General features: G+C 41.3%; 1 protein-coding gene across 7 annotated transcripts in view; it reads right to left on the minus strand.

Moving 5' to 3' along the window:
• The window catches only part of FAT1 (FAT atypical cadherin 1), a 115,074-nt gene that overhangs the window by 45,199 nt on the left and 49,498 nt on the right, over positions 1-20,377 (minus strand). For all 7 annotated transcript variants that reach the window (XR_014515333.1, XM_083457757.1, XM_083457756.1 and 4 more), the window contains exons 4-7: positions 14,089-14,150; positions 8,705-9,034; positions 7,990-8,200; positions 3,355-3,494 (exon numbers count right to left, since the gene is read on the minus strand). Coding sequence is in view for 6 of the 7 variants with exons in the window: in XM_083457757.1 (XP_083313883.1) it covers positions 3,355-3,494; positions 7,990-8,200; positions 8,705-9,034; positions 14,089-14,150 (743 nt within the window). In the remaining variant the exon portion in view is untranslated. The remainder of the gene's footprint in view (positions 1-3,354; positions 3,495-7,989; positions 8,201-8,704; positions 9,035-14,088; positions 14,151-20,377) is intronic.

Genomic DNA, 20,377 nt, shown 5'->3' on the forward strand with positions numbered 1-20,377 from the left:
AAATTGAGAAACTCAATTCCCCAGGACACCTGAAAAGGATTTTCGTTTTAGCAGACCTTGATCAATTCTTGCAGAATTGCTGTCACTGTCATGCTGGAGGAGGGGCTGGATGTGGGGTTCACTCACACACATACGGTGGGAGTGCCCAAAGATCAGAGAACACTGGCATTTGGTTTTCACGGCTGTCACAGAAATACAGACGAGTGCAATGAGAACGGCCTTCTTCCTGCCATTATTATATCTATTTTCATTGCAGTCGTACTGTACAAGTCCAACACTTTTTTTTTTTTTTAATAACAGTGCAAAAGTGAAGAGACCATATTCTGGAGGGAACAAAGAAAAGTCAAAACAAAAGGCAAGCTAGAAGCTTGCTTTGGGGAAAAAGCACGTTTTCAACAAAGGTTGAAAAACCAGTAAACAGAAGGTTAGGAACGACAATCCCCAGAACCACCCCCCAACTGTATCTCAGACAGTGGTGGGACAAGACAAAGTCCCTTTTTGCTGGGTGGGAAGAATTATATGGGCAGAAGTGGCCCTTCAAAAGCTGCCTCCTCAGAAATCCTTCATGTAACTACCAAATCTTGCATAAGGCGTCAGAGCGAAATTTCCTCCACAGAGGCTACTGAATTAGAACAAGCAGATGCTCCAGTATGGAATGCATAAAGGTATGATATAAAAGTGGGTATCCATTATGTATTTGAGCCCTTGTCAGTCTCTTTTCTGTAAAATGCTTGTCCACTCATGTTTCAGCTGCACTTACATACATTCATGTGCTGATAATTAAAACTGCAATTTAAGATCCAGGGGTCAAGAATAAAATCTTATTGTTTTCAATAAAGCTGCAATTTGGAAACTGAAAGCAGAATGTGTAAGGCAGAAGGTGCAACAACAGCCTGTCTTCAGTGCTAATGCATAATAAAAGCATTCATTTTGCAGAATGCAGAACTTAAGTATGATGGGAGAGGAAGGGCATAGATGGCAGCAACAAGTATCTGTTACAGTACTGAAAAGCCAATACAGTGGTGCCCCGCAAGACGGAAAACCCGCTAGACGAAAGGGTTTTCCGTTTTGGAGGTGCTTCGCAAAACGAATTTGCTATGGGCTTGCTTCGCAAGACGAAAATGTCTTGTGAGTTCCTGTGATTTTTTTCCGCTCCCCACCCCCTTTTTCTAAGGCACTAAGCTGCTAATAGCCTTTTAGCAGCTAATCCGCTAATCCCTTAAGCCTTTAATAGCCGCTAATAGCGCTAATCCGCTAATAGGGTTGCTTCGCAAGACGAAAAAACCGCTATACGAAGAGACTCGCGGAACAGATTCTTTTCGTCTTGCGAGGCACCACTGTAACTATAGCCGGTAGACAGGGGCACAAAACCTTTTCCTGTAAATATGAATTAATCAAGAATATTATTTCCCATTTCTAATGAATAATACGTTTCATTTAAAATCAGGTTAAAAAACATTCATGTTTTGAAGGCACATGATGCCTTGCCCCAATCTCTCTTTTCTTCCTCTGTCACCTTTTATACCGACAAGAGTATAACTGAACACTCTGGATTTTATCTGTACATCATGCATTTAGCTGCATATTAGACCCAACAGCAATCTTGCTTACAGCCTCAGTCATTTTTCCAAAGAAAGCTATCTAAATAATTTCACTGAGTCAAATGTTTCACAGATGCTCATGGCCCAAAGCCAATCATAGCCTTCCCATTTAGAAGGCATACTCAATAGGTTCCTTTTCCCATAAGGAGGCCAATGTAGTTAGTTTACTATTTTTACATAGACAATATGATAACATGCACTTTCACTAGTAAAATTGAAAGAGCATGTGGGAATAAATGGCTGTTAATCAAGGACTCGTTAAACTGTTTATTGTACAGTATTTCAAATACCGAGCCAAATATTTTATCACCTGAACAATCCAAGGCAGTGTGCTGCATTTAAATGCATTTTAGCACATTCTCTGCATAAAACTTTGTAATTCTTCTTATGTGGGCTCAATGCAGTTTTCTAACAATTATCTGTTCTTACAAAATTCAGTGGATCAACAGTTAAAACATTATTATTTAAGTAAGCTGTTCTGGGTACCTTAAACAGAAGAGTGAGTTGTAAGTATTTATTTAAACTACAACTATTTTATTGAATTTCAGCAAGGGTATGGTTGAAATTGACAGCTTGATACTGTTAAAAGAAATAGCACACCTCTCATCAAGGAACTAAAATGACAAACGAATAGCGCACTAATATTGTAAAATAATAGTTTGAAACACATGAGATTACAACACAAAGACTAATTCTGCTTTTATTAGTTTTTTTTTAATGGACTTTTATTAAGAGAAGTAGTGTGAAAGTCAGGGAAGCTAAGCTTCAAGAGGAGACGTGTCTAGACTAAACCCCCAAGCAACCCCTGTTCATTTCAGAAGCATTGTTGCTTGTCCTTCTGTTAGAGGAGCACAGAAATGTGAAATTCTAGCAGCCATAGTTCAAGCTAATCCCCTCAAGTATGGAACAGGGAAATTCTGATAAAAATGAGCTTCTGTACTGGTCCTGCAAAAGCTACAACCACCACCTCTCACTTTGTCTGCTAAAAGATGAGAAGAGAGATAATAGGAAACCGCTGAAAAACATTCTGTGCATTTTGAAAGGCAGAAAACAAACAAAAAGCAGGAGCGCTAATTCACATTAAGAAGAAAATGCAGCACGTTTACCATTTCCAATATTAGCAAACTATTCTTCTGTCATTTCCCAGATGATATGCTGAATGATTTTTAACTTCAGCAGTAGAAACTATATGTCTAAAGCAGCTGTTTGGAATAAGGAGTCAAATCTATCCACAGTCAGGTTAAATTTTAATTAAGGAAGAAATCCTACTGCTATTGTTTAACAGCAGCTGGTATTTAGAGGTATGTTGCCTCTGTTTCTGGACTCTGTGGTCATCAGGACTCCAGTCTTACCATACATCAATTTTATACACCTTCTCCGATTTTGGCTGGTTTTGGACTTGTTTCTGAGTGATGAAGATGACCGTGATGTTTTCAACTGTCAATCCTTTTCTTTTTTTGTGAATGCCTGGCTTCTGTTTCTCATTTTTTCTTCTAATACCAGAACATTCTATGACTTAAAAGCTGTTAATTCAAGGCGCACTTAAATGCTTAGACATAACTTTTCCCCTTTGGCTGTCCAACATTGGGCTATTATGCTCTCTTGGTACTAGAAATTTCTTTTTCACACAAAGTCCTCCTTATTTATGCAAGAAGTAATTCTGCCCAAGGGAGGGTGGGGGGAGAGAGAAGCCGCGGCAAGAAATGGTTACAAATTCTTCTTTCAATAAACACTTCATTAGAAATTCCATTACCTGAGTGCCAATAGTCCTAGTTCCATCTGTTGCTTCTACTGTCAGATTGTAATTTGATTTCTGTTCTGCATCAAGAGGTTTAGCGACAACGATGGTTCCAGTGCCCTTGTCCACATCAAAGCGGCTGTCATAGTTGCCACCTGCTCCAAGAAATTGCATGAGACAGAAGTTCATAAAACGCTGCTTTGATGTATCGCTTCACGAAAACATACTTTGCTATGATGCTTAAAACAAAATCAGTTCTGAAATAGCAGAGGCTGCGCGTCGTATTTGTAACCTAGCTGTAATACAGCAGTCGGCCACTAGGGCCAAAAGCTTGATGCTTGCTACAGTAAAGGTAAAGGTACCCCTGCCCGTACGGGCCAGTCCTGACAGACTCTAGGGTTGTGCGCTCATCTCACTCTATAGGCCGGGAGCCAGCGCTGTCCGCAGACACTTCCAGGTCACATGGCCAGCGTGACAAGCTGCATCTGGCGAGCCAGCGCAGCACACGGAACGCCGTTTACCTTCCCGCTGGTAAGCGGTCCCTATTTATCTACTTGCACCCGGGGGTGCTTTCGAACTGCTAGGTTGGCAGGTGCTGGGACCGAACGACGGGAGCGCACCCCGCCACGGGGATTCGAACCGCCGACCATACGATCGGCAAGTCCTAGGCGCTGAGGTTTTACCGACAGCGCCACCCGCATCCCAGTACTCTCTTGCTACAGTACTCCCTATTTATTTGACTCATGGCAAAGACTCTGTTTCCAGAGGTATATCTTTCAAATCCTGATATCTTTGCTTTAAATAGATGAATGTTCTTCTAAAACAGCCATGCAAATTAGCCCACAAATGTTACTATCCCGCAAGAAAGCTTAGTAGCCTGCATATTTGTGAAAGGAACGGTATTTTTAAAAGAAAAAAACCAAGTTTTGCAAATCTTTCTTCCCTGATAGCCTGAAGGTGATTCTTACTTGTCAAAGGTGACTAGCCACGTGGGGATTTACATTACGTGCCCAGAAAGAGCAAATATTCTTTCACTTGAAGGAACTACTCACTGAATAATATATGATATGGTATCTTAAAACTGTGTTTTATTGTTTAAACCGAAATCTTGGGGTGTGTATCAGAATCTCAGGCATGCTTACCATGGGTGCAATCCACTCAGCACTACTACCACAGTGTGCTATTGAATTTACACAAGAGCAGTGCTCGGTGGATTGTGCCCCAATAGACCAGCCTGTTCTTGGGCACTGGAAGAAAAGCTTTAGGAAAACACTGAATTAAAGGCTGAAAAAGAAAGTGAAAATAGCACAATGGCTTTAAAACAAAACACAACACCCTAACCCCTTTTCTCCAGTGATGGATTTATTTTATTCCTTTACAAAACTTCTAAATGCCCTTTGAAAAATGAAACTGAAATATAGCTCAATAAACACAGCCAATCGCCCAAACATTTAAGTGATTACAGTAATAATAGTAATACTATTATTTGTGAGCAGACTGCCTCTCTGCAACACAATGACCCTTTAAAACCAAATGGAGTTAGCCATGATAAATGCCAGTCATTAACTTCTACCGGATTCAACTTTTAGACAAACAATTTGAAAAGTATAAATTACTTCCCATTGTTTGTCAGCCCCAACACTCTCCACGGCAAAAACATTTGTCCTAATTACGTGGTGCAAGTGTTCTTTCCTGTTCTTTTTGAAAATAGAGGTTATAAATCACAGTCATTTTTTGTTTTTGTTTTTAAAGATAAAAACCGTTTTGCCTTCTGTAATTATGAATTCCAATTATTTTTGGACTCAAGGAACATTTCTGCACAGCACCACTGTAAACGCCATCCAATCACCAGTATACTTACTTGGAAATAAGCCCCATAGATTTAAATGGTACTCACTCCAAGTCAGCATGTTTATGATTACATCTTTATTCCAACAAATTAGAAAACCAGCGGAATTTCGGTGATTGGTTCTGCCTTTCAGACAAATCACCCAGACTGATGGGCCGGGCAGCACCCCATAAACACTGCTTTATTTCTGACAATTATTGTGGGCATCTAAAGGCAGGCTAGAGCCTCTAATTGCCTCAAAAGAATCTTTGATCACATTAAAATGGAGTAGGGCAGAACACCACAAAATTTACGTGAGCTGTTGGTGCAATATATTTTACTGGAGGTGATGCTGGAAGGCAGAATACCAGCCATGGACATCTATCTGCCTTGGGACAGAAAGCCTTATGCTGAATGAAAATGGCAGCTTTCCCCACAACTGATGCAGTGGTACCTCAAAGTAAGTAGTAAAAAAATTAGTTTCTAAAGCACAGAACTACCACAAAGGTGTGTTTCTACAGACCTCGTGCCACCTGCTAAAATCCTTTTAAATAATATGGACCAGCAGCTCCCAGTACAGGGATGATTTGTTATTATTAATTTATTTGTATAATGCCCTCTAACAAAACATCAGGGCAGCAAAGTAAAAAAAATAAAATAGCATTTAAAAACAACACCAAACAATCATTTAAATGATTGTTAATCATTAAACAACTGAATGTGCCTGTCAGCAGGAAAAAAAGGCTTCAAAAGATGCGTGAAAGTCAAAGGTGAAGATGCTTGCCAAATATCTGCTGCAGTAAGGGACTGACAACACTAAATAACTGACTTTCAGCTGAAGTAAGATGGGAAACCATTATCAGCACTCAGGGCTTTGAATATCAACATAAGAACCTTGAATTTGGCTTGGTATCCTATGGGCAGCAGTACAGATGATTGCCAACATCTGCACTGGAACTCTCTCACCAGAGAGGCATCCCCAGCCCAGATCCTGCCTTTTCAGGGATGGCAAAGACCTTTTCATTTACCTGCTTTAAACCGATTTGGCCTATTTAGCCACGTCTAGAAATGCCCTAACAATGTTGTTCTATCAAGCTATTTTGCATCCACCACTCTCATCAGTCTGGGTGCTCTTGAAAGATCAAAAGTATCTTTACTAGCATTTCAAAGTGGTGCTTTGGCTGAAATGTGGTGACAAGCAACACTAACAAAAAACAAAACACGCAATAAAACACAAACAAGAACTACAGTAAAGGGGGCGGGAGGGGAGCAGAGAGAATCTGGAAATTAGAAGGAAACACGAACTGCTCAAGATTTATTAGATATTATTATAAATTAGTGCGATTTCACTTTAGATCTCATAATCTGATAATAAATTATGTGATCTCAGCAGATACCTTCTGCTGTACAGTTCAGGTCACAAGCCATCTGAAAGATGTAAAAAACTTCACTAGCAAGCTTGTCTCCTGGCACAGCCAAAAAGAAAGAAAGCATGGAAAGCAAGCACAGAAGAAAATATGTCAATCAAACTGATTCATGCGATTAGTAATAGTTAAAAAAAGGTGCAGTAAGTTATTTTAAAACAGAAACCGCGAGATCTTGATTAATGTGAGGTTGTACCGCCAACATGTTATCCACTCTCTACACCCCCACCCCGAGAAAAACTAATATCCACTCTTGAAAATTACATTGCTTCCCCCACTCCCCACCACTTACACCTTGTACTAGTATTTCACCTTGGACAGACTTTCCCACCTGCTTTGGGCTGCGATCCACTCGGAGAAGTGCACTCCTGACATATTACACCATCCACAGACTCTGCCTTATTCAGAAGAACTTGAACCCCCAAGGAAGTAGTGCTGGGGTGGCTGCAGCCGCAGATGCACACTTGCCCTGCATTCCCCTCTGAAGGCATGGCAGAGTCAACCATGTTACTGGGAAGGAGGTTCCTTTGCACCATGAATGAAATTTCGTGGGTAGATCAGGGCAGTAATAGGACAGATTGTGTGGGGTTTATATACACACATACATACATACATACATACATGGGACAGATTAAGTTGCTGTGCTAGTGGAGGCCAGTGCAACCAGTCCCACTAGCACAACCAAATGCTCCCCATCCCAAAATCTGCTGGAGGGCGGTTGGGAGATCCCCCAGGACAGCTTGCTGGGAAGAGGAGAGATCTTTCCATCAAGCATTGAATGAACATAAACATCACTTGAATGTGATGCTGAAGTTCCACCCCAATTGGTCAGTGAAAGAGGCAAGTCTATTTAAAAAATCTAAACAGCAAAACAATCCATTCATTAGATAGATAGATAGATAGATAGATAGATAGATAGATAGATAGATGATAGATAGATAGATAGATGATAGATAGATAGATAGATAGATAGATAGATAGATGATAGATAGATAGATAGATAGATAGATGATAGATAGACAGACAGATAGATAAATAGACAGACAGAGATAGCATAAAATTTATATGCCACTTGATTGCAATGAAACCTATGGTTAACAATATATTCTTTATAGCAGGTATATTCAACATGGTGCACCCTAAAAGTTGCTGGACTACAAATCTCATCATCCCTGACCACAGGCCACTCTGGCTAGTGCTGATGGTATTTGGAGTTGGGCAACTTCAGGAAAGCACCACTTTGGCTACTGCTAGCTTATACATGCAAGAATACCTCCTGCTTAAATTCTTCTTAGAAGCCATTTTCATTTTGGGATCAGAACATATCAACTCTATGAACAACAGCCTAGCTAATCACCGCATAATTCCCGATGAACATTCGTCATCAAATAGTCTTACCTGTAATATCAAACCAGAGCGGAGTGCCAAGAGGCTCCACAGCTATTACTCCAATCATGTGAGCGACTGGATCACTTTCCATGACAGTAAAAGAAAAAAAGGATTCCTCAAAAGAAATCGGTTCAGGGGCCGGACTGGGTTTTGGGATCCATTCTATATGAAGCCGAGCTGTTGAAGACTTTTGGGGGCGACCGTTATCCACTGCTTTAATCTAATAAATATAGCACAAGATTGGGAAAAAATCATGTAAACCAGGACAGATCCCATACAAAACACAGACATGCAGAAATTAAAATTGACAGCACTCTCAGTGACAAGAGGCCAAGAACCATGAAATTAAGTTCTGTAAACCTGAGGGAGCTTTACAAAACAATGCTAAACATGTCTGCTCAAAAATCCCCTTGAGTCCAATGCAGCTTTCTCCAATGTAGATACCACAGAATTGCAACCTCAGACTTTTTTCTTTTAATGTAACAAATCCACGCAGCATAGGAAACTCTTTTATAATCTCTGATGAGCAGGCAGAATACCAATGCAATTAACTTCTTTTAATTCATTCGTCTTCATTCGTATTTCAACCGGAAGAGAAACACACCTGCGTTGCACTCTTTTAAAGAAATCTCATCTAATTCGGTATCAGATTTCCCAAGTCCTCCGACTGCATAGTAAGCGCTTTAAGATACTGATAGAATGTCAAAACTGAAATATTACTTACTGTAAGAATGTCATATTCCCCAGCTCCAGAATACTTCTTAGAGGAGACCACTCCAGTTATTGGGTCAATAAAAAATTTGCCTTGCTCATCACCATCTTCAATGCTGTAAGATATTTCTGCATTGGGACCTTCATCTTTATCTGCAGCTACTACACGATAGATAGGCTCTCTCCTGGTAATCCTCTCTCTCTCTGGTTTCTCACGCTCAGGCAATTTGATCTGATAGAACTTTTGCAAGAACTGAGGCCTGCTATCATTTTCATCTAAGATCTTCACAACGACGCGGGCGAGAGTCGACTTTGCTGGTATACCGCTGTCTGCAACTGTTACCTATTGACGACAAAAAAAAAAAAATCCCATTTGCATAAACAGAAAAAAATAAGAGGGGGGATTCTAGCATGTGTCTTGTCAGTAGCAGGACTGACATAGCTTAGAGCAACAGGCAGTGAAACAGAACTCTGGTTCCTTAAAAAGTTGGAAGAATTTATATCTTCAAGACATTTCGGTGCAAGTTCATTGGCAATACTTAAATATTCTTTTTAAACCTTGCTTATCTCAAGTCCATTTTTGTTGCTCCAAAAATGCAAATTCATCAGACTGGAAAAAATGGCAAGAAAACACACTTTAAACATGCCGTTATGTCACACAGACAAAATAAAACTGTTTGTACAAAGGTCAGGCTGTAAAAATAAAAAAAAGTGGCATTTAAAGGGGGGGGGAGAGTAATGCAAATGTTGTTCACCCCTGTGAGCCAAACCTTGTTATTTTGCAAACTGTCAGGGAACTGCCATCGGCACAGAGGAGAGAAAGAGAAGGACAGTTGTGTTACAGGGAGCCTACAAAAATCTTGCAAAGTGGTTCCTCTTCCGGGGAGGTGGAAAGCCCCACCCCCAGTGGGGAAGAGGTGCAAGGACCAGAGGATGCTAAGATACAGGCAAAGGGACCATCAGGTCCAGTCGTGGCCGACTCTGGAGTTGCGGCGCTCATCTCGCTTTATTGGCCGAGGGAGCCAGTGTACAGCTTCCGGGTTATGTGGCCAGCATGACTAAGCCACTTCTGGCAAACCAGAGCAGCGCACGGAAACGCCATTTACCTTCCTGCCGGAGTGGTACCTATTTATCTACTTGCACTTTGACATGCTTTCAAACTGCTAGGTTGGCAGGAGCAGGGACCGAGCATCGGGAGCTCACCCCGTTGCGGGGATTCAAACCACCGACCTTCTGATCGGCAAGTCCTAGGCTCTGTGGTTTAACCCACCCGCATCCCTAGAGGATGCTAGTGAGAGCCTAAACACTGCTCCTGACCAAGCCGGAGAGGAGGGAAGCACGCCCTTGCCATCTCACATCCTGCGCAGTAGTCTGGGGTGCAGAGAGGGGCGGAAACGGTTTGGGGTAACGAAACTTTTATGCTGGGGGAGGTACAAAAAAAGACCACTCCCGGATTCTGCTAGTGATTGAGCCAGACATGAGCTTTGGGGCTCTTCACTGTAAATACTCTCAAGCAACCGCAACAGCACCTGACACAAACCTTCACTGCAAGCTGCTGAAAAAATAATGTTTTGGTAACTGAGTAACTTCACTTGCAAGCCTCTTGCACTTTTGCAACCCTTCTGCACATGTAAGGAGGTTTCTGAAGCAAAATTAGTTGTATACATGGCTTGCCCTAAACGACCAGGCTGCCCAAATGGGAATTTCTGGTGGACCAGATGTGGCTCACGGGAAGAGCTTCCCCACCCCAGTATAAATAAAACTTGGCCTTCTAAGCAGACCAAATAAAATACCGTAAAATGAAATTGCTTGAGAAGAGCTATTTTTCTTAAAAAGAGAAAAGAACTGCATACATGTACAGTATTAGTATAAAAGCGAATGGAGGTGTCTTGAAATAAAGAACATCTGGTTTATTCATCTACTGTATTGCCAGTCAATCAGCTTTTATTGTATTTTTACCACACCTTCTCAGAGAAGGATTTTAGCCACAAAATGATCCTATGAGGAATAGTAGGCTGAGTGAACTTGACTTGTCCAAGACCACCCAAAGAGTTTCATGGCCAAGCCAGAAGCTGCATCTGTATTTCCTACACAATTCTGGAAAGAGTAAGTTGATTGGTTTGACCATCTATCATATGAGTAGGCAAACTAAGGCCTGGGGGCCAGATCCGGCTCAACTGCCTTCTAAATCTGGCCCGTGGACGGTCTGGGAATCAGCGTGTTTTTACATGAGTAGAATGTGTCCTTTTATTGAAAATGCATCTCTGGGTTATTTGTGGGGCATAGGAATTCGTTCACTTTTTTTCTTCTTCTTCAAAATATAGTCTGGCCCCCCACAAGGTCTGAGGGACAGTGGACCAGACCCCTGCTGAAAAAGTTTGCTGACCCTTGATCTATCACTGGCCTCTGATTCATACAGTATTTGATGTCCAGGTCCCAACAATATATATATATACTGGTAGAGTAGCAAGACCAATGTAAATGCAGCAGACACAGTATTAAAAAGCCACCCAACACTGCAGTGCTATGCAGACTTAACTGAGAGTAAGTTCCATTGAACAAAGTAGGCTTAATTTCAGAGTCAATATGTTTAGGAATGTACTGTTAAGCTTCTGAGTGAAGAAGTAGTAAGTCCTTGTGAAACTGCTCTTTAAAATTTCAATCTGAAACTGTCCTTTGTCACAGAGGAGAAAAAATAAAATGGAGAGTCTGATGAAACACACAAAAACATGCCGTATTTAAAAGCAAGACTCCATTTAATTGTTTCCTATAAAATCCAGTAAAATATTTTCATGAAATGGAATGCACCATATTTATAGTTGTTACTATGCAAACAAGAGTGAAATGTGGGATAAATTTTAATAGCAAACAAGGATAAACTTGCCAGTCCATCTGGTCAACACTTTAATGCTCAATTAATTAGCCAGATGCACAGCATTTGGCACAAGCTGCTGATAATATTGCCACCATTCTGCAAATATCTTGGACTCCATCCCAAACCGCTTTTTGGAAAGATATAAACATAAAAGAACTGAGGGAAGCTGTTCGAAATACTTCATTTAAAGTAAAAACAAAAAAACCCCATAACTTTTCTTTTTTCATATATTGCAGTGCCCAAATTAAGGTTTTATTGATTTGGGCAACAAGCTCTTCCGCAAGTCAACAAAGGAAAACGAAGCGAGAGGGAGGCAGAGTGGGAGACAGGGACCAGCACTTGGCACTGATGAAATTTAATCAGTTCATTTTTTTTTTACCATTTGTTTAAAGAAATAAAAATTAGTATTAGAAAAGATATGGAAGCAAAGCCTTGTGGAAATCCTAATCTAAATCCACCACGGCAGATATTCTTTGTTAATGGAAAACATTGCTCTTTTAAGTGTCTTCCCCTCCCAGCGCCACAAGGGTGCTCTCAAAAGTATGCCATGCACATGTAGCCGTAGTATGTGGTGTCTGTAAAAAACCCCACAAAAATAAACACCACACTGCTCTTTGGAGGCACTGTCTTAAGGACCAGCTCAGATGACCATCTATTCCAGAGATAGAAATTTGTGGATCTCCAGATATCATTAGATACCAACTCCCATCAGCCCCAGCCAGCACGGCCACTGGTCAGAGATGGTCAGAGTTGTATTTCAAAAACATGTGAAGGGCCACATACGATTTCATCACTCCTGATCTACACCAGTGATCATCAACAAAGAGGTTCAGTCACCCACCAGGAAGCACAATCTTCTGAAACAGGACAATCTACCAGAATGCACGTCAATAAAGCCTAACTATAGTTAGTTAAAACAAGGCAAATTGTCTTGCAAAGAGACCTAAGAAATGTACATTTCATTAAAAAAAATCTCAGGTAGAAGAACTGGGAAAACATTTTTGCCAAACTCAAGAACTGCTGAAAGCCACTTACTGGGCTATAAAGGAAAAAAAGCAATCATCTAAATTGTATTTCTTAGTGGTAGCTTTACGTTATAGAATCCTGGCAGTTTTGCAAATGATGGCATACCTCTGGCTTGTTTGTGCAATTTTGCCTTTCAGACTCTTCCACTGATGTTACACACCCTCTTCTATATACTTATAAAACTGCATAGCCAAGGATATGCATTCTATGAATATCAAAAGATTTCCCTCTTGTTTCTGAAGGCAGCACAGCTATCACCAAGGGCAGATATAAACACACAGTAAACAGAAATACTGTGAAAATAAAATAACCTTCAAGAACTCAGCCAGTGGTATTTGATAAATTAACCTGCCACTGAGCAGGAAGTACACGTGGCCTACTGAGTGGGAGTCTTCAAGACTGCTGAAGCCGCCACAGAATCCAATGCTTTAGGGTGCAATAGTTTTGTTTTTGTTTCCAATATAAGGACTGCTTGTTCACAATGGTAAGTGGATTTACATGTGTTTCCATTGGCAAATATATAGATTATCTCCACAGCAGCTGACTCCAGACCCTCCCAAGTGCCCCTATTTTCCAAGGACAGTCCCGTATTTACAGAAGCCATCCTGGTTTGATCCCAGAATATTCCGCTTTTCCTTAAGACACCCCTATTTTCATCAGAGAAATGTTGGGAGGGTATGGAGTAATGCAACCCCCGAGCCAAGGAGATAAGTATATAATCACATCAGGGATGGAGAGAAGCTAAACCCACCCCTTCCAAAGAAATTGGGTTGTGTGGAAACCTGGAGTAAGAACTATCTCTGAGCCCCATTTCACACTTCCGAATTGTCTTCAGAGAGGAATGGAGGGCTTGACTGTTTGGGAAAGAAATTTGCAGTCTTTTGTTTCTTAACACAGGAAGACAAGGTGTGTCACCCACAACTAGAGCCGGTTTGGGGAGTTGGGGTAGGGTTTTAACAACCCCCAATCCGTTTGTGCAAGGATACTTATTTCTTTTAAAGCATTTTATTTGCCGTACTTCATGTTAACAAGGCACCAGGGTGGCTCGCAAGAATGAAAATCACTGAGATAAAAACAAACAAACCATTGAGTGCCTAACCCATATAAAGCGAAGGGGAGATTTATTAGGATAAGCTACTTCTATCTACCTTGGGCTGTCTCCTTATTCTAGCCTGTTTTCCTGCCCTAACAGAGGCTTCAGAGTAATTTTAAGTAACAATTGCAGATATTTTGTTGTTGTTGTTGTTGTTAATTAATTGACAGCAAATAAAAGTTTCCAGCAGACTTTAAAGATTAAAACAGAAAGTGCTCGTCGAACCTCTAGTGGAAAAGCATTCCACAGGATTAGGCTGATGACACTAAAGGTTCAGTTTCTTGTTGCTGCCAGATGAGCCTCACCAACTCTGGAGACAACCAATGACACACAGGGAAGCCAATTTGTAATGAAGATATACAAGACAACTGCTAAAATGAAGAAATTAAACATCATAATTTACCTCTAATATGTGTTCTGCTTGCTGCTCCCGATCAAGTTTCCTTGATGTTGTTGTAATTAGACCTGCAAATATAAACAAGCAATTTGTTAATCCTTGGGGCAGAATACAGGAGAAGAGACAGAGAGGGGAAGAACATGGAAAGTAGTCCAAATACGAGTCAATAAACAATACTATATGCCAAGACTTTGGAAATAATGCTCTTTAATTTATTCACAGTTGCATTACATTTAAAATACTAATTTCTAGTTCGCTGTAAGCGAATGCCGGGATTTTTACCTTGGTTTACGAACTTAATCTGTTCTGGAAGTCCGTTCTTAAACCAAAGTGTTCTTAAACCAAGGCATGCTTTCCCTTAACAGCGGGGGACCCAATTTACAAATGGAACACACTCAACACGTTCTGCTTCCAAGGCAAAGTTCACAAACCAAAACACCTACTTCCAGGTTTGCAGCGTTCTTAATCCAAGTTGTTCATAAACTAAGCTGTTCTTAAAGTGTACCACTGTACTGAATAGTACTTAGATACACTTTCAGTCGGACTTTGTGGACCTCTAATCTGGAAGGGCACCCTCTAGATTCCAAAAGATTATACATCCTTAATGTGTTCCACCATCTGACAGAATGATGGTTAACACTTATCCTTCCAGGCTGTCCATCTGACAAGACTCTCTAGAGCAGGCATAGGCAAACTCGGCCCTCCAGATGTTTTGGGACTGCAACTCCCATCATCCCTAGCTAACAGGACTAGTGGTCAGGGATGATGGGAGTTGTAGTCCCAAAATATCTGGAGGGCCGAGTTTGCCTATGCCTGCTCTAGAGCATGGGTGTTCCTATCTTCCAGTACATTTTTTTCACCTGTACATTTTAGTGGCTTGCACTGAAAAGCAACATGGCAGACAGAAGCGTGTGATCAGAGTACCGTATTTTTCGCCCTATAGGACGCACTTTTCCCCCTCCAAAAATGAAGAGGAAATCGGTGTGCGTCCTATGGGGCGAATACAGGCTTTCACTGAAGCTTGGAGAGCGAGAGGGGTGGGTGCGCACCGACCCCTCTCGCGTTCCAGGCTTCAGGAAACTATCAGCAAGCCTGGGGAGTCCGCGGGAGTTGCCGCAGGGCTCCCCAGGCAGCGGATAGTAGCCTGCCGCCTGGCGCGCAGGGGGGCCCTGAAGCAGAGCGCCCCGCACTTCGGGCAGACATCGGCCAGCCCCACAAGCTCGGGGGACAGCAGGGAGGTGCAGCGCCGCCATCCCACTGTTCCCCGACCTGGTTTTGGGGGGGAAATAAAGGAAAACATTTTTTCCTTTATTTCCGCCCCAAAAAACTAGGTGCGTCCTATGGGACGGAGCGTCCTATAGGACGAAAAATACGGTATTTTACAAAACACAGCAACAGCAACCCAATTGTGGTTGTTTTGGAAAACCATAATATAGTTCTCCAAAATGTCTTTATAGACAGCTGCTTAATGGTAAAGATGGCCTTCTTCTAAAATTGACATTTGTACTCCAAACGCATCTTGACGATTGCATCCATTAAGGCTCAAATCCATCCATTATGCCCCAGAGGTGCATTCCTGGATGTAGTTATTTGGCAAGACGTTTTAGAATGTTTTTCATTTTAAGCATGAGTGGCTCTATTGGACTATTTGGCTTAACTGGAGCTTAAATAAGTTCCTTTATTTAAGTACTTTAGCAATGTTACTTGGTAATTTAGAAACAGGCTCTTACTCTGCGGCCCTAAATACAATTTCAGCAGTCAAGAAACATTCTTGGGATTGGGCGTGTGTCTCACTTTAGCAGCAGTCCTCTTTCTCCATTACTCTTTAAAAGAGTGTAACTGATGTGAATGGGAGTGATAATAAGCAATAATGTTAATGTAAGTAAAATACGGCACTTGCCTAGCTATCTCAAATCAATAAAGCAACAATTGCATCATTGTTTGAGTATTTGTGTGTGCCTGTTGCCAAGGAAGAGGGTAGGACTTCTTGCAATGGATCAAAGGTTAATATTTTATCTCATACCTGATATTTCACAGAAACACTCACTATGTTATCAGCAGTCAGGAAATGTAGGAACAAGTTTCGGCAAAACTACTGTGAGCACGTGCACCTGCGCGCCAAACTACTTCCTCAGTCTCTTTAAGCAGCATGCAGATGCCGAGATAAGAAATCTGCTGATTTTGCAGGCAAAATAGTCTCTTAAGTGGCAGAATGCAGGGAAAGGAAACAGGTCCTTAAGATACGGGCTTGATGGCCAGAGAACAACAGTACAGAGACTAGGAAGGTAAATGTAGGCATTCTAAGGCGGTAAGAAGAATTGGCCTCTCATATCTTTATATTTCAGTCCAAAAGCCATGTATCCTTATAGTTTACTGGAATGCTGAAGTAGTACTCTTAAATCACACACAGATTTGATTGCAGCTGAAGACAGGTATAATAAAAATATAAAAAGAGGGCTCACACCCATTCACAACATGGCAAACCTTCCCAGTTGTATTATCAGGTGAGCATGCTGAAAGATCCTTTTATCCCCCTATAAGCTCATCATTCCTGCAGCTCCCTGCTCACCAGACAGCCTCTCTTTCCACCTCACTATTGCTTCCTCCTCATCCTCTAGCTGGGGAGAGTTAATAAAGTGGACCACTGCCAGGTGCCTGAGTTGTGATCAGGTTGTGCTCTTCCATCTCAGGAACTGAGCTGCAGGGCACTTTATTAAGTTCCCTCACCTGGATGTGGGAGAAGCAGCAGTATGGAGCGATCAGACAGGGAGGGTTCAAGACAGATGGGCTGGAAGTAGCATTTGATTTATCGGTAGGCTTTCCTGATTGCTCTGTCGTGAAAGGAGGTTTGCAGCACTGCGGAAGAAAAATTCTGTGCTAAATCTGCCTCCATCTTACAATCAGTAAGCAGTAAAATATATTGCTCTCAGCACAGGTTTCCTCAAGCAAACCTCACTCATTCAGAATCTATCTATCAATCTATCTATCTATCTATCTATCATCTATCTATCTATCATCTATCTATCTATCTATCTATCTATCTATCTATCTATCTATCATCTGTCTATCTATCATCTATCTATCTATCTATCTATCTATCTATCTATCTATCATCTATCTATCTATCATCTATCTATCATCTAGCATCTATCTATCTATCTATCTATCTATCTATCTATCTATCTATCTATCTGCCTGCTTCCAAGGTATGCCTCAGGGCCATATAATACATCTGCCACAAGGAATCTGTCTCATGTGGTGGCAGCACCAAAAAAAAAAAATTAACATAAAGGGGCACATTATGTTTTGAACCGTTGTTTCAAACTGCAGAACAATCAAACACACTCTTATTTTTATACATACTAGATTGGCCTGGTTTTTATTTATTTGTTTGCTTATGGATTGTTACCTTCAGATTTACTTGCATCCAAGCAATATAAACCAAGATAAACGTGTCCGCTTAGAGACTGGCAGGGATTAAATTCAGAAGTAATCCCAAACTTTTGAGCATGTAAATCCCATTATCTCCTGTAAAGACTCATTAAACTCCTTATTAAGCCTCTACTCTTTCTCCCGCCAGCATACACCACAGTTCTATGCTTTCCAGAACATGCCAGCAACCAAGTAACAGGCAAAAGCCATTCAGAGATCAACCACAAGTTAACAATCCATTTAAGTCTGTTTAAATATGTCCCAATTCTTAGCTTTTTAGCATCAAATACGCACATTTCTGATCATAATCTTCTGCTGCCCTACAATATAATTCCAAGCTGCAACCATACATTTTAACAACTACTAAAAATAACAGGATCATCTGGGGATTAGGGGCTTGGTGCCATCAGTATGCTGATGACACCCAGCTCTCTCTCTTTCTCTCTCTCCTTTTCATCTGAGTCCATGGAGGCTGTTGGTACTAAGATCAATGGAGTGGATATGGGTCAACAGACCTGAACCTAACCAGGACATTAGAGTTGCCACTGGTCAGGAAGAATTCAAATCAAAGAATAGAATTGTTGTTTGTTTCGAATGGGATGGCATTATTGCTAAAGGTCTGCAGTTGTGGGGCACTCTTTGACCCAGTTTTGCTGCAAGATTTGTTGCACATGGTGACTGCACCCCAGTAGTTTCAAAATATTGAGGTTTCAGAGCAATGTCCTCTGTCAGCTATTTGAGCACTGGTCCAATGCCTCGAGCTGTAATATCTTGCCAGCACAGCATTTCTAACTAGTGTAACACCTATTTACTGGCGCATTTGGCTTGTACAGTCAGGCTGCCAAATAATGCAAGTGCCTTAAATTATCATTTTAGTGTGTAAGCTTAGACCCTGCTTTTCAGAGATCCATTCTTGTGACATAATTGACAAAGAAATCAAGTCCTCTTCTGGTAGAGGAGAATTAAGCACCTTTATATTTATTAAAGCAGAGAGTCGGGAAACTTTTAGCCACTGCGAGAGGTGAGGTTACAGGAATTGAGGCAGAGGGCCCTTTTGGTGGTTGTGCCCGTCCTGTGGTATGCCCTCCCAGCAGATGTCAAACAGATGTGATTTTTAAAAGACATCTGAAGGCAGCCCTGTTCAGGGAAGTTTTTAGCATGTGATGTTGTATTGTGCTTTTACTATTTTTGTTGGGAGCCACCCCAGAGTGGCTGGGGCAACCCAGTCAGATGGGTGGCAAATTAATAAATAATAATAATAATAATAATAATAATAATAATAATAATAATACCCTGCCCATCTGGCTGGGTTTCCCCAGCCACTCTGGGCGGCTTCCAACAAAATATTAAAATACAGTAGTCCATCAAACATTAAAAGCTCCCCTAAACAGGGCTGCATTCAGATGTCTTCTAAAAGTCAGGTAGTTGTTGTTCTCTTTGACATCTGGTGGGAGGGCATTCCACAAGGCGGGTGCCACTATCGAGAAGGCCCTCTGCTTATATTAATAACAACATGAAGAACCCCCCTATGGGTCAAATCTAACAAGCCCCCTGCCAGTCAATCAGCACAGCGCTTTGAAGTGGACTTCTGAAGATATGGCAATTGGCTGACCATTGGATCTTCCAAAGCTCCATTCCAAGTGGTGCAGAAAACAGTACTGTGAGAAGGGCTTCTGAAAATGTATTAAGGAGCCCCCTCTCAAAGCACTATCTCACCATACCCTTTGAAAGAGGCTTTGTTGGCACCACTGAAGAGATGGTCAGCTGTGTCTGCAAATAATATTTCAACTAAGACCCACCCTCACCTATCCCCACCTGCCCTGTCAGGTGTAGTGCAGAAGGGTGTGGATTCTTTGCAATTAATTACATCACAAAAGAGATAATTCAACCCATATCTCTAATTATCCCACTTGAGCGCTGCCTTCAAAACTGCACAGAACAGTATTGGTATGACTGTTTCAGGACTGTATAATGTGGGGGTGGGGGTGTTGTTTTTAAAAAGTACAACCTTATATTTTAAATGCAGTATTGTATTCTATTCTATTACTCCATTTTGTTTAAGGTAAACATGGGATAGGAGCAGGAAAGCAGAAAGATATATATATCACCATGTAGTATGAGAGCTTTTTTTACCTGTTTTGATGGTTTCATTGTTTGACATCAGATTCACCAGACTACGAGTTTGAATGATTGGAAAGGCTAATATTTGAACAAAATGCTTCTAGAGGGCTGAGTGAGAAAGCTTTTCTAGATGGCTTTCTTTCATTGACTTTAGAAGCTTTTTGTACTGTTTGTTTGAAAAACTGGTCTCAAATGGCTTAGGATGGCAGTGGGTTTGAAAAACGATACTGTACTGGACTCCCTTGTTTACTTCTCAGTGGGGCAAAAGGGAACATGTAAGAAGACTGAAAACCCATAAAAGTGAAAAAGGAGTATTTCTTCAAATTTGAAGCACGGCAGCAGAGTGCAAGATTAAAGTGGGGAAATTGTGCTGCCCTTCTGCAAATAACAAAATGACATGGACGAAACAGATGATGGTAAGGAGCGAAGACGGAATTTGTTTCCAGCTCTCTTCTCTGATCACACACTCACACTTCCTTGACTTATCCACTGAAGGAGATCCATATACCAGCCCCTACAAGTAGATATATCCCTGGTTGTCTCTTGAAATGGCCACTCCTAATCCAAGGAACATTAACAAAATATTAAAGAGTAAACTCCATGCCTCTTCACAGTCTACCACTGGACCTACGTTCATACTGGCACAGCAAACCGATGCTCTTCTAATCAGAGACAACTACATGTCATAGCTGTCAACCATCCCTTATTTGGCGGGAAACTCCCTTATCCCAGCACCGTGTCC

Source organism: Podarcis tiliguerta (assembly GCF_965153285.1).
Source record: "Podarcis tiliguerta genome assembly, chromosome: 9".
Classification (NCBI taxonomy): domain Eukaryota; kingdom Metazoa; phylum Chordata; class Lepidosauria; order Squamata; family Lacertidae; genus Podarcis; species Podarcis tiliguerta.